Raw genomic sequence first — 25,564 nt, forward strand, 5'->3', positions numbered from 1 at the left:
TTTTATGGAACAGTTGGGGAGAAGGTTTTGTTACTGTCCTTTTAAAAGCAATTGACAAAAAAAAAATTGCTTGAGCATGAATTTGAACTTGAGGTATCAAGCCTCCAGGATGGAAAGCTGTTGTGCTAGCCATTTTTGTACATTTCTTTTTAAAACCATTAATTAATTACAACTAATTGATTAACAAATTGTTGTTGTTTTTTTGATTTTTTTGTTCATATCCTTACAAAAATTTACAATTAGTGATTGTGCAAAGTTTCATCTTGATCCAAGAATTGGAAGCTAGAGAAAAATACTTGTACAAGATTCCACCCAGACAAAGAGAGTTGGCATAAACTTTGAAAAAAACAACCATGAGAGTAATTTTATTCAATAGCAAAGTGATCTAAACATGGATATTTTTTTTTTGTCAATCCTAAATTAAAAAAAAAAAAAAACAGATTTCATTTTCAGATCTTTAATCTCACTATTTGAGCTAGAGTGTATCTATCTACTGACCTTTGATGAATGTTTTTAGATTGTCAATATTTTTAATTATTTACCAACTTCTCTGACAGAATATTACAGCCAAGATGGAAAAGAGAGGCAGTAAAGTGACTAGACGTTTAGATCTGATGGTTGAAAACTTAGGCAGAGTTAACTTTGAATATGGAACAAAGGAAAACATTCTCAATAGTCAAAGAAAAGGTTTTTATACCAATTGATTACTTTAAATTGGATGTTTCTTGATTAGCATTAAATACACATTACTTACAACATAGAGTATGGTATTTGGGAATTGAATCATAAAATGATATTTTATTTATTATTTACAAGATACATATACTGCACAAAATCTTTTTCACTTCAAAGATTAAATAGAAGGATGTTTCTATTATTACAGGTATCAGGTGGCCTATTAAATACAATGATGGTAGCAATTGTTACCTTACTTTTGTGCATATAACCCATATACTATACAAGTTTTTACAAACAAATGGCAGCTGTGTGGGGATATACAATGGTACAGGATTTTTAAAAATTATTTTACCCATTATCGTAGCATAACAAAAAGTATGGACATAATGGTGGATCTTTCATACCCTACATAATTTGCTGTGTGGTTGTGAAATGTACATTGGAAAGCTTTATGAACATCTCATAAATCTCAAGAAAATACTGTACCAATGCAACAGAGAATATTTAATATACATGTAATAAATTGTGACACGTTTACCACAAGTCACGCTTTGCACATGCGGGTTATATAATTTAAAAAAAAAGTATTTTGTGCAGTTAATAAGCGTATGTGGGTTATATGTACGAAAATGCGTTAAAGGTCTCTGGAGTCTTTTAAATAAAATGATTTTTCTATTGTTACTTAAAGGTCTCAGGGGGCCTGTATTTCGTTACATATTTGGTCTAATGGAAGATTGGAATATTCGATTTCTTACATTTGATCTGGAGCAGTATAAAATGTAAGATTTTTATTTGTTTTAGTTCTGATCTTAGCCAAATTTTATAAGTTTATAGTATTATATTATACTAGATGATAAAGTGCACATTCTTATTAGTTTATTATATTTTACCCATACTAGCTGATACCTGTGCTTCACCATTAATAAAGCTGATACATGCTATTTATATTAACTATAACGCTTTTTTCATTTGCATGCTCCAATAGAATGGTCTGCAATATAATGTCCCTTGTCTCTTAATTAACCCTCCGCGCGTGGGCTTCCCTCCTTACCATATATATATATAAATAAATCTAATAAATAATCTAATGACTCTTAATATGCACATATTCTGACAAAGCTTTGGCTCCTACATTCTAGATCTTATTCTTTCTTAGACTTAGGTCATGGTATTTCTTAGATTTAGGTCCTACATTCTAAATCTAAGATTTTTATGACTTAAGTTCTACATTCTAAATCTAAGAATTTCTTAGATTTAGGTCCTACATGCTAGATCTAAGATTTTCTTTAATGTAGATCTTAGATTTTCCCAGACTTAGGTCCTCCCATGCCATTCAGCACATAGTGCTCAAGCTCTCTCCACAGAGATTGATAAAATTATCTCTATGTTTGAAGTTTGCTGTTTCTATATTAACCATCTTTCATGGTGAAGTTATTCTAGATATAAACTAAATAAAATAAAACTTTGCTTTCTCTAATAGAATAGACAGTCTCTTTCACAAATTAGCCCCCACAAACAAACACTCACAATTATGAGTTTAAACTCAACTAACCATGCTATTTCCTACTATAATAAGATTTAGAAAAGTTGACAATGTCATTGGTTTTAGTGTATAACTGAATATAATAAGTAAGAATACTCAGCTATTCCAGATAATTGATGAGTCATGGCTAGGACTTTTATATATTTAGATATTTAAATACTGGCATTGAATGTTAGCCCAAGTCTGGCACAAGCCTTGTATCAAATTAAAAAAAAATTCATTCACTTAAATACTGTTTCTTTGTTTAAGTTGACTACTAAGATTCTTTTGCTTACAAAACTGACCTGCTTATTGTGATTGAATACAAAGTCACTCAATTTCAAGATGTAGATTTTTAAATGAAAGAATCAAATTTTGTTTACATGTTGTCTTTCATAATTAATCACTAAAATACACACTTAGGAGTGTTATTTTAAAATATAATTAAATTTTTAATTGAGCCATTGTTTGAAAGACTAGAAAATTTTGATTTCATTTTTCTTCAATAATCATCATCCTCATCAAACTCCATTTGAGTGAGGGCTTGAGAGGCTCAAATCCTCTCTTGCAAAAGCCCTGGACAGAAACCCTGCTGTCTTGCGTAGTGCATAAATGTCGTCATACAGGTCGAGAATTTTAGGTTTCTCAGACCTGTTGAGACGGAGATCAGCAAGTCTGAGGCAGTCAAACAGACTATGAGGCATGGTTTCCTCTTCTTCCCCGCAGTGAATCAAAATTTGACCATAGCCGCGAGAAATATGAGCCAACAGGACAATGGCCTGTCCTGCACTGTGCTATAATAGCTTGCTCAGGCCTGGACAGCCTTCACCTTGTGGAAGTGCGGTCAGGGCGCCAGACTCCACAGGCTTTTTGAGACTTGTCCCAGCACTCAAACCACTTTTCCATTTCTGTTTTTTGTATTATAGCCAGGGCTTGATGAAAGCTTACAGCCTGTTCAGTGGGTGGAATTTGCCCTCCCTGGTGGGCCAAAGAGTCTGCAATAGTGTTGCCAGTCACACCTATGTGGCGTCCCGAGACATGACGTTAAACTGCGCTCCTCTTTCCTTAGCACTTTTGGAGCTCAAAAGTGCCCTACTTCTTTTCTATCATTGTGTCTGCCTCCTCTTTTCCTAAGTCTGCCTTCATTGATCATCACACTGTCTCCTTAACTTTAAATTCTCACTACGTCCTAGACCAGTCCGTTTGCCGTGGACTGCGACGGGTAAGGGGGGATAAAGAGATCCTGGTGTTTGAGTGGTGGCTATCTGAGGATAAACCACAACAACACAATACTTTGGCTCCAAGTTCCCCTAGACCTGAGACCCAGATGGCCCGCTCTGGGTCAACCGGCTGGTCATGCCGAGCTACCAGCATAGGTCGTCGACCTATGCTGGAGGGCGGTGGCTGGAGGGTCAATCAAGGAGCTGCTGTATCGGACACATGTCCGATGTAGCAGCTGACTGAGTATAGCACCTGTGTAGCCCTGGCGGGCTCATTCTGGACATCCGAATGGCCAGTCCCCTTGTTGGACTCGATGGCGGTGGGGAGCACAGGTGCCGAATTAACCAAAATATATATGGACAAAAAAACACACACAAAACTACTTGCCCCAGACCTATGTCTGGGCAAGAAACGACGAATTGACGATAAAAAAGAGGAGGTCCCAAAAAGCTGTGCCACCTGGCCATCATTTCTGGTGGTTAGATGCACAGAGGAGGGAAAAAGCCTGACCAAGTTGAGCCCTTTTATTATCTATAAGGGACTCTAGTCAGTAGTGGGAGAGCCCAAGAGTGTGTCTAAGCTACACAAAACAATGGAACTCCTTGTAGAAGTAGACAGCAAGACACACTCTGATGGGCTTTTAAGATGCAGAAGACTCTGTGATCTCCAAGTGGAAGTCATGCCACACAAGAGTCTGAACACCAGCAGAGGTGTAATCAGCTCTAGGGACCTACTGGAATGTTCCGAGAAGGAAATAGTGGAGGGCATTGAAGGAGTCACCCATGCCCGGCGCATTACCAGGCGCAGGGAGGGTGAGGAGGTCAAAACCGCCACTATTATCCTCACATTCGGAACTAGGACACCGCCAGAGTATGTGAAGGCAGGATACCTACGAGTTCCAGTGAGGCCCTACATACCTAACCCCATGAGGTGCTTCAAGTGCCAGGGTTATGGACACGGCGCGGCAGTCTGTAAGAGGAACACTGTGTGTGCCAGATGTGCTGGAGAGGGTCATGAGGACAAGGGCTGCACAGCCCAGTTCAAATGCCCAAACTGTCAAGCTGGCCACTCAGCCTACTCCAAGGACTGCCCTGTGTGGAAACAGGAGGTTGCCGTGCAGGAGTACAAGGCAAGAAACAGATGACCTTTAGCCAGGCGAAATCGGCTGTACTGGCCCTACCCAAGGGCCAATTCGGCTTGACAAAGACCTACGCCCAGGCTGTTGCTAAGAAAGGAAGATCCATAGCCACACAGACGGACACATTGACCCCACCACCCCCTCCTCCTCCCCCAACTCAGAAGAAAACACCACCAAAGAACACACCTCTGAAGAAACAAGAAAGCCCTGTTGTCATGCTAAAGAACAGGTTCTCTGTGCTCGCTGATGAGAGCATGGAGACTGAGCAGCATGTCAAAACCAATACTCCGGGAGAACCCGGAGACATCATGTCTGACACAGGTTCTCCTCAGAGAACCCAGCCAGACACCCCAACCTCTACTGAGTTAGAGGTTGACCAACTCCCTAAGGGGAGAAATCAAAGCGGAGAGGATGCCCGAGGTGAGAGAGGAGGAAATAACCAGAGGGATCTCCCCTCTCCAGAGAGAAAGACTTCCCCCAAAAGGGGGTTGTCCTCCTCTCCATCCAAACCCAAGAATAAAAATACCAAGGTCACTGGAATAAAGGGAAACCCCTCCGGGGGCGTCCCAAGGCCAAATAGCTCCAAGTAGGTCATCTAGAATAAGCCATGGATTCCAGAATTGTACAGTGGAATTGTAGAGGCCTCAAGGCCAATTACGAGGAAATGCAGCTACTGATGGACTCTGAGACTCCTGTAGCTGTCTGCTTACAGGAAACATTTCTAAAAGATTGCATCAGCTTCCGAAGCTACCGTGCTTACACCAAGAACGTTGAGGATGCAGAGAGAGCATCAGGTGGAGTCTGTATCCTTGTGAAGGATAGCATCCCCCATGAGAGGGTAGAACTACAGACCACACTACAGGCCGTAGCAGCTAGGATAACCCTTCACAAGGTTATCACTTGCTGCAGCCTGTATCTACCACCAGGCGCTCCATTAAACCGAACAGACATGGAGGACCTATTGAAACAACTCCCCCGGCCTTATTTAATCCTTGGGGATTTCAATGCCCATAACACCATGTGGGGATCCAACAATACCGACACAAGAGGTCGTATGCTGGAGGATATCTTCCTCCAACATGATTTATGCATACTTAATGATGCATCACCGACCTACTTGCACCCAGGAACTGGATCATTCACATGCATTGACCTCACCGTATGCGTCCCCGGACTTCTGGACGATTTTAAATGGTCAGTTAGCAATGATCTACGGGGAAGTGATCACTTCCCAATCATCATTACTAACAATCTCCCTTCATTGGGACGACCTCAGCGGTGGAAACTGAATAAGGCCGATTGGGAACAATTCCAAAAAAGATGCTCTGAGGATATCACAGAAAATATCCTCCATGAACAGAACCCAGCTGATACCTTTGCTAGCAAGCTACTAAGTATAGCCAGGAAAGTTGTACCCCTAACCTCTGCAAATCCAAAACGGCCTAGCAAACCATGGTTTGATACAGCTTGCAAAAGTGCTATTGGTGATAGGAAAAAACGACTGGCTGCATTTATAAAGAATCCTTCCCAGGAAAACCTAAAGCTATTCAGGATAGCTAGAGCGAAGGCTAGACAAACCATACGGTCAGCCAAAAGGAATTCCTGGAGAAGTTTTGTCGGCAGTCTGGATGCCAAAACTTCTGCTAGAGCGGTTTGGAAGGCAGTAAGGCGAATCAAAGGGAAAGAATCAAATGCAATAGGGCATTTGAAAAACCAAGGACGAACTGTCACGTCCCCCAGAGAAATAGCTGACTGCCTTGCATCCTCAATAGCAGAAAAATCATCCACTGCACACTACACGCCAGAGTTCCAAAAAGTCAAAACCAGGGAGGAAAGACACCCCATTGATTTCAGGTCAGAGAACAATGAAGACTACAACAAACCGTTCTCGCTTGAGGAACTGAGGGAATCGCTGGACAAGTCACATGACACAGCGCCTGGAGAAGACGAAATCCATTACCAGTTCCTCAAGCACCTTCCCGAACCCTCATTGGCAGTCCTACTAGGGGTCTATAACTGTGTGTGGCAAACAGGCGCTTTCCCAAACAGCTGGAGGAAAGCCACAGTTATACCGATACCTAAACCGGGAAGAGACGGCTCTGACCCAGCTAACTATCGACCAATAGCACTAACAAGCTGCATCTGCAAAACCATGGAAAGAATGATTAACAGTAGGCTGGTCTGGTACCTGGAAAGGAATAAAGTGATCTCAAACTACCAGTGCGGATTCCGGCAGGGGCGGACAACAACTGACCACCTGGTAAGGCTGGAAGCTTATATTAGAAATGCATTACTCAGAAGAGAACATCTAGTAGCTGTATTCTTCGATATAGAAAAGGCCTATGACACAACCTGGAAACATGGCATTCTACGTGACCTGGTGCTTATGGGGCTTAAGGGACACCTCCCCCGTTTTGTGGAGGAATTCCTGAAAGATCGAAAATTTCAGGTCCGAGTGGGCAACTCCGCTTCTGACACTCATGACCAGGAAATGGGTGTACCCCAGGGCAGCATTCTGTCAGTCACCCTGTTCAACATTAAAATAAATAGCATCATAAATGCGCTGTCCCCTGGCATAGAGTGCTCTTTGTATGTTGATGACTTTGTCATTCTTACTTATGGGAAAAACATGAACACCTTAGAAAGGAAATTACAGTTATGTTTAAACAAAATTCAGGGTTGGGCAAACTATAATGGTTTCAAATTCTCTGACTCCAAAACAGTTAGTATGCATTTTTGTAATCTAAGGGGGCTCCACCCAGACCCTGAACTATTTATACACAAAAAGAAGATCCCTGTCGTGAAAACTACAAAATTTTTAGGCCTCACCTTAGATTCCAAATTTAATTTTCTCCCCCACATTAAGGAACTTAAGAAGAAATGCCAAAAGTCATTAAACATACTAAGAGTACTCAGCCATAAGGACTGGGGAGCTGACAGAGATACCTTGCTGCTGCTCTATCGGAGTCTAATTCGATCCAAGCTAGACTACGGATCCATAATATATGGAGCAGCAAGGAAGTCGTACCTAAAAATACTGGAACCAATACAAAATGCTGCCCTGCGTCTCTGTCTCGGCGCGTTTCGTACATCACCTATCCCAAGTCTCCATGTGGAGGCTGGAGAACTCCCCATGGATATAAGAATGAAAAAGCTTGCAATGCAGTATATAGTCAAGCTAAAATCCAACCCCACGAACCCTGCTTTTGACCCCATATTTAACCCCACAGAAGTAGAATTATACAATCGAAGGCCTAACGTCATACAGCCGTTGGGCCTTCGAATGAGAGAACCCATCCAAAATTTAACCCCACCCATTGACCAAATCTCTAAAATAGAAACCCCTCAGAATCCTCCTTGGCTAATGAATAAACCTAAATTAAATTTATCCCTCCTTAATTTCAAAAAAGAAAATACAGACCCAAGCATACTACAAGTCCACTTTAGGGAACTGCAGGAGAGCTACGGAGATTGTGGCACCATCGACACAGACGGATCCAAAATGGAGGGAAAGGTCGCGTGTGCCTGCTCCTTTCGGAACAAAACAATCTCCCGTAGACTCCCCGATGGCTGCTCCATCTTTACGGCCGAATTGCACGCAATATTGCTTGCACTTATGGCCATAAAAGCATCAGAAAGGAGTAAATTTATAATCTGCTCCGACTCCAAATCTGCATTGCAAGCTTTGGGGCGGATGAAGACTGACATCCCATTGGTACATAAGAGCCTGAAGCTGTTGGACCTAATAACAGCCGACCGTAGGGATGTCACCTTCATCTGGGTCCCCTCCCATGTTGGCATTGAGGGAAACGAAGCCGCAGACAGAGAAGCAAAGAGAGCCCTAAATCATGCTGTGTCAGGAACCCAAGTTCCCTACTCGGACCTGAGACAAAGTATTGCCTCTGCCACCTATCGAGAGTGGCAGAACCGATGGGAGGCTGAGACTCACAGTAAACTCAGGCAGATTGTGGCGGATGTCAGGTGGCGGCCCACATCTAAGGGTCTGACAAGGCGTGGTAGCACAACCATGTCCAGACTTAGGATTGGCCACACCTACATCACGCACTCTTTTGTACTGAAGAGAGAGGAGCCCCCACTTTGCGAGTACTGTGACTCTCGCCTCACCGTGGAACATATCCTCGTTGATTGCCCCAGATACCAGGATGTCAGGGCGAAACATTTTAGAGCCACTAATCTAAAAACACTATTTAATAATGTCGACCCTGGGAAGGTACTGGGCTTTATTCGGGAAGTGGGGCTATCTACGAAGATCTGATTTCTGAATTTGTGAACATGCACTATTTACATTAGATTTTTACCAAATATTTAAATTTTTACTACCTTTACTATTTTAACTGTGAATAGACCTTAATTTTAATTATATGACTGTATAGAATCTGGCCCTTGTTGTTTAGAGAGAGAGTAGTCCTTAAGGGACTGCAGGCACGACATGGCCTAAATTGTGCCGATGTGCCTCAAATCAAAAATCAAATCAAATCACACCTATGTGACTCGGTACCCACTGTATTATTATTATTACAATAAATTGTAATGATTTCTTAAATTATATGTCAGATAATTGGAAAGGATTTTTTTTTTTAATTATCTTTTTTTTTGCTTGAGATCAAAAATGGAAGACAGAAAATGATACAAATACTAAACCTTCTAGTCTTCTAATGTCAGTGAAAGTGAAACTAATAGGGTTAAACTACTAAACATTTTTTTTGTCACATCCTATTTTTTATGCAGCAAATAGTCATGCAGTTCAATCCATGGGTGCCCTGACAGTCACTTGCTTTTATCACTTGGACATGGTGTTATAGCAGAACAGCTTAACATGGACATGTACAATGAGTTTATGTTAAAATTAATGTACTATTGAAACACATATGCACAGCAAATACCAGTCAACAGCCACCACAAATATAACATGGAAGAACATAACCCAATGGCAAAAATATACATGGTGACATGTGTAGAACATAATTATATTATCAAAAGAAGCTATGCATCATGGGAATCAAAACTTTGACTTGGAGCTCAATTGCATTACAGCTCATACTATATCTTATCTTATCTTATATAATACAGACGTTACTTCAAAAAAGAAGATGATTACGTCCTACGCGTCATGCATTTAGTCATGCATATTAACCAATGACTTAAATTCTGCCAAGTCACTGGTTTTCCTGGCTAGCTCAGGCAACCCATTCCATGCTCTAATAGCACTAGGGAAGAAGGAGTATTTGTACAAATTTGTCCTAGCATATGGGACGAGGAATGTGCCTTTATCTTTGTGTCTTTCAGAGTATTTTATTAAATTTTGTTTTTGTATTTGAAGATTATGGTTCAGTGTTTTATGTATTATTGCTACTTTACTTTTGAGCCTTCTGTCCTGAAGGCTTTCTAAATTTAGTGATTTTACTAAAGGTGTTACTCTAGTCAAATGTGAATATTCGTTTGTTATGAATCGCACTGCTCTATTTTGTGTCTGTTCTAGTTTCTTAATGTTTTCTTGAGTTGAGGGGTCCCAAACAGAGGATGCATATTCTATTATTGGCCTAACCAAGGTTAAATAACATTTTAGTTTTATTTTCTTATTTGATTTATAGAAATTTCTTTTAATAAATCCTAATGCTTTGTTTGATTTTTTTGTAGTTTCATCAATATGTGGATTCCATGACAGTTTTTCATTTATTATACACTATACACTTAGCACACACACACACAATTCAAATTAAACCTCCTTATTAGTTACATGCAGCCAGTAGCTTGCAATAAATTCAAAGTTAAGTTGAATGCACATCAAAGTACTCACTATTTTTTTTTAATGTAATTTGATCTTGTTTCTATTGTTAATCAATTTTTATCAAACAAACATTACTGTCATGTATTGGTTATAATTTTCCTTAAATATTTAAATTTTCATATCTTTGTCAGAAAGAAATCTATTTAGAGAAGTGAAGAAAATGATAAATTAAGAAAGTAACACAGTAATTTTCTCTTCAATACTTTGATATTAATGTCAATTTTAATGTAAATGCCAAAGCATGAGAAATTTAAAAAAAATATTGAATATAGATAATTTGATGTTTTTGGACAAGTAAAAAGTCCCTCTATTTTCCTTTCAAAAGTAATAGTGTATTTATTGAAGAAAACTTCCATTTTTGACAGGTTATCAAAATCCATGACTTGGGAGAAAGTTGTTGATGTTGAACAAAGAAGAAAAGAATCTGAGGAGTCTAAACAAGCTCCTACTTTGTTTAGAGCCTATCTAACCATAAGTGGTGTCCCAGCTGATACTTTTCTCAGGCTAGATGTAATTCTCATGTATTTTTTCCAAGTGTTATGACAAAAGTCACAATTTACAATAGGATTAGTCTTATGTTATTCTTATTCTACACCATATTGAAGAATATCACTAACATTTTGGTTTAGGGTTGGACTAAAGGAGTTGTGGTCATCAATGGATTCAACCTTGGACGTTACTGGAAGATAGGGCCTCAAAGAAGTCTCTATGTACCAGCACCAATCCTTAAATCAGGTATCAATGAGGTCAGTAATGAAATTATAGAATTAAATTTAAAAAAGGTCAGCTAATAATTCTTAGCTTTCATGTATTATTCGTCCCGAGACATGACGTTAAACTGCGCTCCTCTTTCCTTAGCACTTTTGGAGCTCAAAAGTGCCCTACTTCTTTTCTATCATTGTGTCTGCCTCCTCTTTTTCTCAGTCTGCCTTCATTGCCCATCACTCTGTCTCCTTATCTTTAAAATCTCACTATGTCCTACACCAGTCCGTTTGCCGTGGACTGCAATGGGTAAGGGGGATAAAGAGATCCTGGTGTTTGAGTGGGTGTCTATCTGAGGATAGACCACCACAACACAATACTTTGGCCCCAAGTTCCCCTAGACCTGCGGCCCAGTTGGCCTGCTCTTGGTCAACTGGCTGCTCATACCGAGCTACCACCGAGGGCAGTGGCTGGAGGGTCAATCAGGGAGCTGCTGTATCGGACACATGCCTGATGCAGCAGCTGATTGAGTATAGCACCTGTGTAACCTTGGTGGGCTCATTCTGGACATCCGAATGGCCCATCCTCTTGTTGGACTCGATGGGGGGTGGGGAGCACTGGTGCCGAATTACTACTTACGTACATGGACAAAAAAACACACCCAGAACTATTTGGGCGAAGAACAGTCAAAAAAAAGGAGGTCACAAAAAGCTGTACTACCTGGCCATCTTTTTTGGTGATCAGGTGCACAGAGGAGGGGAAAAGCCTGACTAAGATGAGCCCTTTTCTTATCTACAAGGGTCTTAACTCAGTAGTGGGAGAGCCCAAGAGTGTATCAAAGCTGCATAAGTCATCAGAACTTCTTGTAGAAGTCGATAGTAAGATACACTCTGATGGGCTTCTACGATGCAGAAGAATCTGTGATCTCCATGTGGAAGTCATGCCACACAAGAGTCTGAACACCAGCAGAGGTGTAATCAGCTCTAGAGACCTGCTGGAGTGTTCCGAGAAGGAAATAGTGGAGGGCATTGAAGGAGTCACCCATGCCCGGCGCATTACCAGGCACAGGGATGGTGAGGAAGTCAAAACTGCTGCTATTATCCTCACGTTTGGAACTAGGACACCGCCAGAGTATGTGAAGGCAGGATACCTATGAGTTCCAGTGAGGCCTTACATACCTAACCCCATGAGGTGCTTCAAGTGCCAGGGTTATGGACACGGCGTGTCAGTCTGCAAGAAGAACACACCTCCGAAGAGACAAGAAAGCCCTGTTGTCATGCTAAAGAACAGGTTCTCTGTACTCGCTGATGAGAGCATGGAGACTGAACAGCATGTTAAAACCAACACTCCGGGAGAACCTGGAGACATCATGTCGGACACAGGTTCTCCTCAGAGAACCCAGCCAGACACCCCAACCTCTACTGAATTAGAGGTTATCTCCCTAAGGGGAGAAATCAAAGCGGAGAGGATGCCCGAGGTGAGGGAGTAGGAAATAACCTCCGCTCTAACCAGAGGGATCTCCCCTCTCCAGAGAGAAAGACTTCCCCAAAAAGGGGGGTGTCCTCCTCTCCTCCCAAACCCAAGACTAAAAATTCAAAGGTCACTGGAATAAAGGGAAACCCCCTCTGGGGGCCTCCCAAGGTCTAATAGCTCCAAGTAGGTCATTTAGAATAAGCCATGGATTCCAGAATGGTACAGTGGAACTGTAGAGGCCTCAAGGCCAATTATGAGGAAATGCAGCTACTGATGGACTCTGAGACTCCTGTAGCTGTCTGCTTACAGGAAACATTTCTGAAAGATAGCATCATGTTCCGAAGCTGATGTGCCTACAGCAAGAATGTTGAGGATGCAGAGAGAGCATCAGGTGGAGTCTGTATCCTTGTGAAGGACAGCATCCCCCATGAGAGGGTAGAACTACAGACCACACTACAGGCCGTAGCAACTAGGATAACCCTACACTCAGACCTGCCTACCATTACGCAAAATGCGTATTCGTTACGCAAAATCTCCCAAAATTGACCGTCAGTACGCAAATACGCATTTAACCCGTCGCGTTATGCATTTCGTATCCTTTCCCCCCCCCCCCTCTCTTGCCCAGCTTACCATCGGTCACGGAGGTCATGCTAAGCCGTCCTGTTGAGGGGGGGGGGAACAGAAAAGGTGGGGGAACACATTGTGTCCAGATCTATACGTTGATTGGTTCTTAAAAGCAATTAGATTTAGTCTAGAAATGAAGAACGTGAGAGTGAGGGAGTGGTGGGTTGGTACCGTCAGTTAGCTGATACACCAACGTGTTTTTTTTTTTTATAAGTTCATTAGTAGAAAATAATTATGTTGAATCCCAGATTCCCGTATTCATTTGTATAGAAAAAAAAATATCGAAGTGCTATCGATTCAAAACACATTGAGTGACATTGTAGATATCTAGTCTAGATCTGGATCTGGATTCTAGATCTAGATTCTACATAACTTGTTATACAGGAATAGATCTAGCTAGACATTACAACTGATAATGTCGTTATGTCATGAGTCTCTACATTACTCTACAATCTAGATCCAATTTAGTTGCAGTATGATTTTGATTGACTAGATCTAGATCGATAACATCTATTTAGAATCTACTAAAATCTAGTCTAGATCTAGACTAGATTAAATTCTAAGTCTTAGTATAGAATAGATCAAGGATGAAGGTAGGCTTACGAAAGTTTGGAGTAGACCTACGTTTGTAGCGGATCCACGGCATTGGTAACACTCTTGAGCCCAGATCTAGAGTAGATTATATTCATTATATAGACATAGATCCAAATCTAGTCTAGATATCATCTCTATTGTCGTATTGATTTAGATTGTTGATCTAATCATGACATCTAGATCTAATATATATATATATATATATATATATATATATACATATAATATATATATATGACAAAATAATGGTTCGCGTAAGTGTTACGCATTCTGGTGCCAAAATACGCATTTTGACCATTTGCGTTACGCATTTGGAATTTTTTTGGTAGGCAGGTCTGCCTACACTGCAGCCTGTATCTACCACCAGACGCTCCATTAAACCCAACAGACATGGAGGACCTATTGAAACAACTCCCCCGGCCTTATATAATTCTTGGAGATTTCAATTCCCATAACACTATGTGGGGATCCAACAACACTGACACAAGAGGTCGTATGCTGGAGGATATCTTCCTCCAACATGATTTATGCATACTTAATGATGCATTACCGACCTACTTGCACCCAGAAACTGGATCTCTCACATGCATTGACCTCACTGTCTGCGTCCCTGGACTTCTGGACAATTTTAAATGGTCAGTTAGCAATGATCTATGGGGAAGTGATCACTTCCCAATCATCATTACTAACAACCTCCCCTCATTGGGACATCCTCAGCGGTGGAAACTGAATAAGGCCGATTGGGAACAATTCCAAAAAAGATGCTCCAAGGCTATCACAGAAAATAACCTTGATGAACAGAACCCAGCTGATATCTTTGCTATCAAGTTACTTGATATTGCCCGGAAAGTTGTTCCCCTAACCTCTGCAAATCCAAAACGGCCTAGCAAACCATGGTTTGATACAGCTTGCAAAAGTGCTATTGGCGATAGGAAAAAACGACTGGCTGCATTTATAAAGAATCCTTCCCAGGAAAACCTAAAGCTATTTAGGATAGCTAGACAAAGGCTAGACAAACCATACGGTCAGCCAAAAGGAATTCCTGGAGAAATTTTGTGGCAGTCTGGATACCAAAACTTCTGCTAGAGCGGTTTGGAAGGCAGTAAGGCGAATCAAAGGGAAAGAATCAAATGCAATAGGGCATTTGAAAAACCAAGGATGAACTGTTACGTCCACCAGAGATATAGCTGACTGCCTCCTCAATAGCAGATAAATCATCCACTGCACACTATATGCCAGAGTTCCAAAAAGTCAAAATCAAGGAGGGAAGACACCCCATTGATTTCAGATCTGAGAACAATAAAGATTATAACAAACCGTTCTCGCTTGAGGAACTGAAGGACTCGCTGGACAAATCACATGATACAGTGCCAGGAGAAGATGAAATCCATTATCAGTTCCTCAAGCATCTTCCTGAACCCTCATTGGCGACCCTGCTAAAAATCTATAACTCTTGTGGCAAACAGGCGCTTTCCCAAACAGCTGGAGGAAAGCCACAGTTATACCGATACCCAACCGGGAAGAGATGGCTCTGACCCAGCTAACTATCGACCAATAGCACTAACAAGCTGCATCTGCAAAACCATGGAAAGAATGATAAACAATAGGCTGGTCTGGTACCTTGAGAGAAATAAAGTAATCTCCAACTACCAGTGCGGATTCCGGCAGGGGCGGACAACAACTGACCATTTGGTAAGGCTGGAAGCTTTCATCAGAAATGCACTGCTAAGACGAGAACATGTAGTAGCTGTATATTTTGACATAGAAAAGGCCTATGATACAACCTGGAAACATGGCATTCTACGTGACCTGGAGCTTATGGGCTTAAGGGACACCTTTCCTGCTTTGTGAGGGAATTCCTAAAGGACCGGAAATTTCAGGTTCGAGTGAGCAACTCCTCTTCTGACACTTATGACCAGGAAATGGGTGTACCCCAGGGCCGCATTCTCTCAGTGACCCTGTTCAACATAAAAATAAACAGCATTATAAATGCTCTGTCCCCTGGCATAGAGTGCTCTCTGAATGTTGATGACTTTGTCATTCTTACATATGGCAAAAACATGAACATTTTAGAAAGAAAATTACAGTTATGTTTAAACAAAATTCAAAATTGGGCAAACGATAATGGTTTTAAATTTTCGGACTCCAAAACAGTTAGTATGCATTTTTGTAATTTAAGGGGACTCCACCCACACCCTGAACTATTTATACACAAAAAGAAGATCCCTGTTGTGAAAACTATGAAATTTTTAGACCTCACCCTAGATTCCAAATTTAATTTTCTCTCCCACATTAAGGAACTTTGGAAGAAGAAATGCCAAAAGTCATTAAACATACTTAGAGTACTCAGCCATACAAACTGGGGAGCTGACAAAGATACCTTGCTGCTGTTATATCGGAGTCTAATCCGATCCAAGCTAGACTACGGATCCATAAAATATGGAGCAGCAAAAAAGAAAATACAGACCCAAGCATACTACAAATCCACTTTAGGGAACTGCAGGAGAGCAACGGAGATTGTGGCACCATCTACACTGACGGATCCAAAATGGATGGAAAGGTCGCGTGTGCCTGCTCCTTTCGAACAAAACAATCTCCCGTAGACTCTGTGATGGCTGCTCCATCTTTACGGCCGAATTACATTCAAAATCGCTTGCACTTATGGCAGTCAAAGCATCGGAAAGGAAAAAATTTATAATCTGCTCCAATTTCAAATCTGCATTTCAAACTTTGGGGCGGATGAAGACTGACATTCCATTGGTACATAAGAGCCTAAAGCTGTTGGATCAAATAACAGCTGACCATAGGGATATCACCTTCATCTGGGTCCCTTCCCATGTGGGCATTGAGGAAAACGAAGCCGCAGACAGAGAAGCAAAGAGAGCCCTAAATCAAGCAGTTTCAGGAACCTAATTCCCTGCGCGGACCTGAGACAAAGTATTGCCTCTGCCACCTATCGAGAGTGACCAGACCGATGGGAGGCTGAGATTCGACTAAGACTAAAACTGCTTTATTGATCCTTACAGAAATTTGTTGTGATTACAAGGACTCTTTTCTCATATAAAGACAACACAACAGAAAAATACACATAAATACAACAGACAACATAAAGAGTTCATTCAGCGACTACACACAGGTATCTTCATGTTCCCTGATCAATGAGTGGCGGTGATAGAGTCTGACCGAGTGAGGTACGAACGAGTTTTTGTACCGCTCCGTTCTTGTTTTGATTGACAGCAGTCGCCCACTTCGCGACGACCTGGCGTAGTTCTGATGGAGCGGGTGGCTGTTGTCTTCCAAGATTTTTTCGATTTTTCTTAGGCACGTTTGTTCAAAAAGTTCCTTTAAATGTGGTAATGTTGTGAGTGTAATTTTTGATGCTTTTTTAATGATGTTTTCTAGACGTTGCAACAGTTTAGATGAGGTGTTGCCTTGCCAACAACTTCACAATAAATTCAGGCAGATTGTGGTGGATGTCAGGTGGTGGCCCACATCTAAGGGTCTGACAAGGCGTGGTAGTACGACCAGACTTAGGATTGGCCACACCTACATCACGCACTCTTTTGTGCTGAAGAGAGAGTAGCCTCCACTTTGTGAGCACTGTGACTCTCGCCTCACCGTGGAACATATCCTCATTGATTGCCCCAGATACCAGGATGTCATGGAGAAATTTTTTAGACCACACAACTTAAAAATACTATTCAATAATGTCGACCCTGGGAAGGTACTGGGCTTTGTCTGGGAGGTGGGGTTGTCTAACAAGATCTGATTTATGAATTGTGAACATATAATATTTACATAAGATTTTTACCAAATTATTAAATTTTTACTACCTTACTATTTTAACTGTGAATAGACCTTGTTTTTAATGATTTAACTGTATAGAATTTAGCCGTTGTTATTTTAAAGAGAGAGTGATCCTCAAAGGATTACGGGCATGACATGGCCTAAATTGTGCCGATGTGCCTAAACTCAAAAACTCTAAAAACTCAAACTCATTATTTATTTGTTTTTTGGTACGAAAATACAATTTGGAACATCATTTGAATTTGTTTTTTCTAAAGCATTTTTCATACATTTGTTCATTATAGCTGTGAAGCCATGCTGACATACATTTTAATAGTTCCATTCATGAGTCAGGTACATCTAACAATCATTTCATTCATTCTTTCATTAGAGAAGACAGAAAGGTTAAGCATGTGCAGAGCGAAGGCTCCATGCACACGAAGAACGAAATCTATCCAAGCCAATATTTAACTCTAGATCTAATTTCAAAGATGAGATCTACTTTATACTTTAACAAATGAACATACAAAATAAAGTCTATTCATTTCATATTTTAATCAAATATATGTAGGCCTACAAGCAAATGTTTTTATTTTATTTTGATAACTCCATTCTTACTATTTTTACATTTACGCATTTGCTTTACTTATAACATTATTATTTCATTTAATTGTTTTCAAAACATTCTCAGTGACTATATCGACAGTGATACACAAATTAAGACCCGCTGGCCGCGGATAATATATGGCTAGTTATATTTAAAGTAGTTGTCTATCAGCTTACAATTAGTCAGTGAAATAATCAAACTTGTTAATTTACCTTTCTATCTTATATTCTATGGACCTCAATATTGGTCTATACAGGTAATATAAACAAAGGACTTGTGATATCTTCCTGTTTAACACTTCTCATGTACATAAACAAATGACTAGTGATCTTATCCTCCTGTTTAACACTTCTTATGTACATAAACAAAGGACTAGTGATCTTATCCTCCTGTTTAACACTAAACAAATGACTAGTGATTTTATCCTCCTGTTTAACACTTCTTATGTACATAAACAAAGGACTAGTGATCTTATCCTCCTGTTTAACACTAAACAAATGACTAGTGATTTTATCCTCCTGTTTAACACTTCTTATGTACATAAACAAAGGACTAGTGATCTTATCCTCCTGTTTAACACTAAACAAATGACTAGTGATTTTATCCTCCTGTTTAACACTTCTTATGTACATAAACAAAGGACTAGTGATCTTATCCTCCTGTTTAACACTAAACAAATGACTAGTGTTATCCTCCTGTTTAACACTTCTCATGTACATAAACAAAGGACTAGTGATCTTATCCTCCCGTTTAACACTAAACAAATGACTAGTGATATCCTCCTGTTTAACACTTCTCATGTACATAAACAAAGGACTAGTGATCTTATCCTCCTGTTTAACACTAAACAAATGACTAGTGATCTTATCCTCCTGTTTAACACTTTTCATGTACATAAACAAAGGGCTAGTGATCTTTTCCTCCTGTTTAACACTAAACAAATGACTAGTGATCTTATCCTCCTGTTTAACACTTCTGATGTACATAAACAAAGGGCTAGTGATCTTATCCTCCTGTTTAACACTTGTCTAATTTCATGTTGTGCTTGTTAAATGAAGTACAACAGGTTGAGACTAAATTTTTTTTTTATGTTCTTATTTTTTAATTATTCATTAATGATGGCATCTTTTCACAATGTTCTACAAACTATAAGTTGTAAACCAATAGAGATCTATCTGAAAAACCATAAGAATGCATTAAAAAAATATATTTTGTGTCAAAAACAATACAACTTTTGCTTTTTTTCTTATCAGCTAAAAAATGATGAAACCTGCTAGCTTTACTCATTTCATTTTTTTCTTTGTAGATAATTGTCTTTGAAGAGTTGAAAAGAGGAAACAGTCTTTTGTTTACAAGCACTGCAGTTCTTGACTAGTTCTGGAAACCTTAGTTAGTACTTATGACCTGTTCTGGGATAACACATGAATGCTAGCATGCTAGACTTTTGATTTGATTTCACAAAATTGATCTGTGATTTAGTTGACATTCCACTTACTATTAAAACTTAAGAAACTAAAATGGTAGAAGCATTTTCATGTGCTCCAACAACAAATATGTCTACTAGTATGCAACTTGCGTATTTAGCCTACTATACAAATGAACATGAAAATACACAAGTACGATTTCTTTGTCTAAAAATACATAATCTCCCCTCAATGAAAAGCTATTTCTAGATTTTATTCCTCTAAATTCACAATTCAAACAAGAAAAAAAAAGCAAAGGAATAGTGTTTAAAGTATTCTACTACAATACGTGTCTTTCTTTGAGTTAGAATTTTAGCCTGAGTGTATTCATCAATTTTCAGCCACCATTCTCACACAGCACATTATTTATTTTTGAGGAATATTTTTCTTGTAAAGAGTTGCATTTAAATTGACTTCTGAATTATAAATTTATTATAGAACATATTTATCTTTTATTAACACTTCTTTGATAACCATTGAATTGTGTCTCTGCATAGCTGATGTGATATTAGGTATTGTTTTATTGTGAAATAGCTTGCTTAAACAAATGATAATATTTGGTTCTAACTGGTCAACTACACCAATGGATTCAGGATTTCCTGATAGGGAGAGAGCAAATTGTAGTAATTCATGGCTTCAAATCAACATCAAAGCAGTAAGTTGAGGAACAAGGTTTAGATTATTTGTACATGATTGCAACCAGGAGAACCAACAATTTGGCAGATTTAAATCACTGATTAACATACATGACTAGATTGACACAGGGATGTGTAGGATGTAATTATCTTCCCATTAGAAGTAATGTCTGTAATTTATAAGAAAAGATAAAGGAATAGTTGGAAATATTGGTACATAAAAACATATTTGACTAATTTGACATATTTAACTACTGATAAGTTAATGTGTTGTGTGCCTTCAATATAGAATAAAAGTGACTGTACATTACATAATAAGATACTGTAATACTTTTTTATCTGGGGATATATTTGGCTAGCTTGACTTTATATATGAAAAATTAACCTTGCTATTTATAAATTTTTCTGTGATGCTTTCTAAATGATTTAAATATAATTTGTAATTTTTTAAATTAATTATGTAATAATTTAAACATGTCACTCAAAAGGGAAATTTTTTAGCAGTCCCTAAAAGTGGAAAGCCACTATTAGTTTTGTGTGGTTTGTTTGTCCATTTGTATTGTTTAGATCTCAAAAACTACATTTCATATTTTCGAAGCCTGCAATGCCTAGGTTTTTTTTTGCAGCCTCTACTTTTTGTCTTCTGAAAGTGATCCATTTTGTTTTTAAAATATTTGTAAGCCATTTTTACAAAAAAATATGCCATTTTCAAAACAATACTTAAAAGATTTATATAATAATTACTATGAATAGAAATAATAGTAATTTTGTTTGTTTTTTAATATATTTTTATAATATTGTTATTTGTCCAAATGAAGTTATCAAAAATATAAATATTGTTCAATTATTTTTTTTTGTAGGAGCATCTAATGATTTCCCAAGTTTTTTTTTTTTTTTATTAAAATGTGAGATTGCTTATTGTATGCACAAAATTATCTACATTTTAAAAAGTATGATATGATGGGCAGTGTTCTTTATTATCATTGTGTCTCTGGCTAGTAGATTTTTACAAAATCAGACACTAAACTAAAGGGAAAGCCATCTTTTAGAGATTTGTTCAAAGGGAGTCCTTCTTATTCTATGATATACTGCAGTCAAATATGACTTCACCAGATTGTTAGCTTCTATTTAAATAGATCAGGGGTGGGCAACTTTTTTTCATGGAGGGCCGCATTTAAACATTTTGGGAATAGAAGGCAGCACATACATATATATATATGTGTGTGTACTAACAACTTTGACAAATACTCTAGATGACTGTGTACAATGTCTTTTAATTTTGTCTTTTAATTTTGATTTAGGCCAGTATTTTACTGCACATTGACTTTTCTTTACACCAGGATAACAAAAGTTAGCAATTTCTGAAACTAATTTTAAGAATAATTTTTACAATTTTATCATTTTCCTTTAGTATCACAACAATTCACCACAAATAATAATAAATAGTATAATTGTACTTAATGTGAAATATTTAACTGTTAAGACTCTTTCGTAATGTTCCAGAACTGCGAAACTTATAGATTACTAGTTGTTATTCTGGTGACTGATGTCAAATTACAGTCAGTCAGCATCTACCTGTTCTTACACTTTTTAGTTTTAAAAACATTAAAAATACTTGTTCACAGATGTATCTGGACCCAAATAATGTAAACATTTAGAAGTAACATGTGGAAATGCAACTTCTGGCACCCAAAAACTTCCTCGTAAAAAATTGACTTGAACTTCTCTTTCAGCTCATAATTTGCTTGGAGGTATGTCCTCTGGAGCTGAATAAGCTTCTTCGTTAAATGGTGAACTGAGGTATTGAAAACTGGTTTCAAGTTCTTGACGTCTTAAAATTTGCTTTCAAATGAAGAAATCGAAATAAGTTTTCTACTTTTCAAACAATTTCATTGCAATATTTTCAATGAAAAACATCAAGTCTGTCTTCCACTGTTCATTAGAAGTATTACTAACAAAGTCACAGTAATGTACTTTAAGGGAATTCACATTTTTTTCATTAAGCTTCTATATCTCTCAATACCTTGCTCATGCTAAGACAGTGGATACTACTGTGGTACTGAACATCGAAGTGTTTTGTTTCCAAATCTTTAAGTACTTCTCGGAACAGCCTGTGGTTAAGACCCCTAGCTATGATAAGTTTGATTACTGACGCTAGTTGGCCCATAAAACATTAAATGTTCAATGCAGCTTTGTGTAAACTTTCCTGTTGAGTTTATTGTTGGGATATTGTTCATTTATTTATTTAGAAACAAACAAAAATCACTTTTTCTCAGTCAAAGCATGGGCTCCATCAATTGTTACACTTGTTTTCTAGTTCCAAGCCAACAAAACATTTTCAACACAATTCTTCATAGCATTGAATGAATACTGGTGTTTATTTGTGTCTTGAATATATTCTCTACATGTAGAGACAATGTTTCTTTAGCTTCTTCATCATAAGTGATAAAAATCAGAAGTTTCAGTAATTTCTTTTTATATATTTGAATTTTTTATATGTGTAATCCGTTGGCACACCTGATTTCTGTACACGGGCCGCATAAAACACTCCGGTGGGCCGCATGTGGCCCGTGGGTCGTAATTTGCCCACCCCTGGAATAGATGGATTTAACAAAATGTATTTATCATATCGGCTCGATAGAGCATATATAGTATATAGAGTATAATCTCTATATGAACAATAGAAGTATTTATAGTGTTACTTTTCCTTTGTTCATTCACTTGTTCTCTATTACCAACATGTCTTTTTTTTCTTTTTTTTTCTTTAATAACCAAATCACTCACTGTAAATGTTGACTTGGCAAATGTATGGTGTGTTAAATAAGATTCAATCAAATGAATTAGTAGCTTTGAGAGTCTATTAAGCTTTCTAATTTTTTTTAAGAATCTTTTTTTTTATGATTCATAAGATCAGTCAAGATATTTTTTAAAAATTAAACATTCTCCATGTTTCTTTATTTTTTTTATGAATTTTAAAAAAATTAAGATCACTCTATTTTTGATACAGTAAACAAATACAATAAAAACAAAAGTCATTTTTTAATTAACATTTTTAATAATTAGAATATGTTACATTCATAGACTTATATATTATACTAGACTGGACATGGAGATTTTTTAACAATATAAAAAATGTGAAAATTTTTTAGAAAGTTGGATCAAGGCATTGTTTTGTAAAGTAGTTAAAAGAAGTAAAGTTTTGTTTTTTTTCAACCCTAACCTATGTAACATATAATTTAATTTTTAGACATAGATCTAGTAATTGAACATCAAAAATAAGAGTACTCTCTTCTCATTTTGCAATTTTTAGATACATAATCTAGAAAGATCTAGGTAATCATTCTATTTAAATGTACATAAGATGATTTAAATCAACATGAATTATTTCAATCTAGGATTTTTTAAACATTATCTCAATGGAAACAAACAGGAAATGGCTTTGTTTCATATATTTGTGTCAATATCCAAGAAATGATTTTGCATTATTTCTAAACTTTGAAAACTAAAGATCATTACTTTTCTAAAACAGAAAAGATTGATTGGGGCGACTCCCCTTAGAGCCTGAAAAAAGAGTTTACGTACATAAAAATCTGTATATATTTAGGTCTGTGAATCGATTAGTCACGGATAAGAATTTAATTTCGGTTTCCAGTCTAGTATAATATATGTCTATGGTTACATTATACCATTGCATGTTTTTTTTTTCTAGACTTAAAATTCTTTAATTGTTAATATATATATATATATATATTTCAGTTCATTTATGTGATGCTTTCTCTAAATGTTTTCAACACAGCATATATTTTATATTATCTGAAAATGTCTATATATTTATGTGTTTTTTACATGAATTTTTTTCTTCATGTGCCTTCCATTTATCAGCTTTTAAATTGCACAAACCTGGCCTCGAAGTTAAATATTGAAATAAAAAAAGTTTTCAGCTAATTCCTGTGTTAATAAAATTGAAAAAAGGTTGTTGTTTTTTCTTAACCAATTTTAAATTCGATATCGATCTTCACTAGAACTTTAATACTCGACTTATCAGTATTATTTTGAGAATGCTAGCAGAAATCTTTAATTTTGTAGTTAATATTTGAAAATGTATAAATATGTATGTATGTATATATATTTATATATATATTTATTTATTTATTTATTTTAAGCTTATCAGATATTTCTAATAATGTACACCAAATGAAGCTTTAAAAATTCCAAAGTTTGTTAAACTGCAAAGGAAGAAATTCATCTTCTCAGAAAAGGAGGATTACTCTCATCAATTTGATTTTGAGATAGTAAATTAATCTAGTCCTTCGTTGATTGTATACTCTCTCCCTCTACTTTTAGACTATGTTATCAATAAAATTGCTTTTTAATTTGCTTAAGTCAATGTCTGCATATAATTAAACTAGTATATGTATTGGGCATGTTTGTATAGTTTTGTTTTTTTTCAAGGTAAACCACAATTATTAATGAAATGAATGTTAAATGGCATTTTAATTGTTCAACTTTGTTCACAAAATAATTTCTTTTTTTTTTGTAACTCTAAAATGGCTGTGATTAAACGTTATATTTATAAATCTTTTTTTCTTTTGTGAGTTTTTATAAATTTTAATTAAACTTTCAATAATATTATTATATTCATGTTGATAACATTGTTAAACATCTTTGTAATACATCTGTTAACTTTGTCTCTAATATGTGTTTGCAATGATTCCTATTCATTGTCCAAAGTATTACTGCTGACTAACCCTAACCCTAACTAAGCAAGGCATCACTATATGAGCCTGCTAAGCATTTCCAACAAAAGTTAGTTTAAAATCTAATAAAATATTTAGATTGTTGAGTCAAAGCAACGGTAATATGATATCTATTAATAATGTGGTAATAAAATACTTTTCATTTGATTTACAAAGGTGGTCTGGAATAAAACTCTTGCTATTACATATTGTGTAGGCCTATCTCCTGTAGGGAAGTTTTGAAACGTCATATTACAGTTAGCAGCTTTGTTGTGGTGTAAGAAGTGTCTGCTTGTAGCGTGATGATATATAAATTCAGTTCCGGATCAAAGGCCTTACCCTCCATAAACTAAAAAATATACAAATTTTTGGACTAAAAATGCATATTAAATAATTATATATTTTTTAAAGCAGGATAATTAGGGTTATTAATAAGTGTATTTTTTTAATTAAAGCTTTCAATAAAGGGTAGGGGCCTCGACATAGGCCTACTTAAATCCGGCCTTGGGTGGGGGATCAATTACTGTTACACAGAGTTGCCTACAAGTAGGCTACGCATCTTGCGTATTTTGTGCG

The 25,564-nt window shown here is 37.5% G+C and overlaps 1 protein-coding gene across 4 annotated transcripts in view; it reads left to right on the plus strand.

The window, feature by feature from the left end:
• The window catches only part of LOC106064589 (beta-galactosidase-1-like protein 3), a 49,352-nt gene extending 26,195 nt beyond the window's left edge, over nt 1-23,157 (plus strand). For all 4 annotated transcript variants that reach the window (XM_056010454.1, XM_056010456.1, XM_056010455.1 and 1 more), the window contains 5 exons: nt 558-687; nt 1,367-1,457; nt 10,734-10,878; nt 10,998-11,114; nt 19,461-23,157. In XM_056010454.1, coding sequence (XP_055866429.1) covers nt 558-687; nt 1,367-1,457; nt 10,734-10,878; nt 10,998-11,114; nt 19,461-19,529 — 552 coding nt within the window. In that variant the 3' untranslated portion in view covers nt 19,530-23,157. The remainder of the gene's footprint in view (nt 1-557; nt 688-1,366; nt 1,458-10,733; nt 10,879-10,997; nt 11,115-19,460) is intronic.
• Nucleotides 23,158-25,564: the final 2,407 nt, after the last annotated feature.

Source organism: Biomphalaria glabrata, chromosome 14 (assembly GCF_947242115.1).
Source record: "Biomphalaria glabrata chromosome 14, xgBioGlab47.1, whole genome shotgun sequence".
NCBI lineage: Eukaryota > Metazoa > Mollusca > Gastropoda > Planorbidae > Biomphalaria > Biomphalaria glabrata.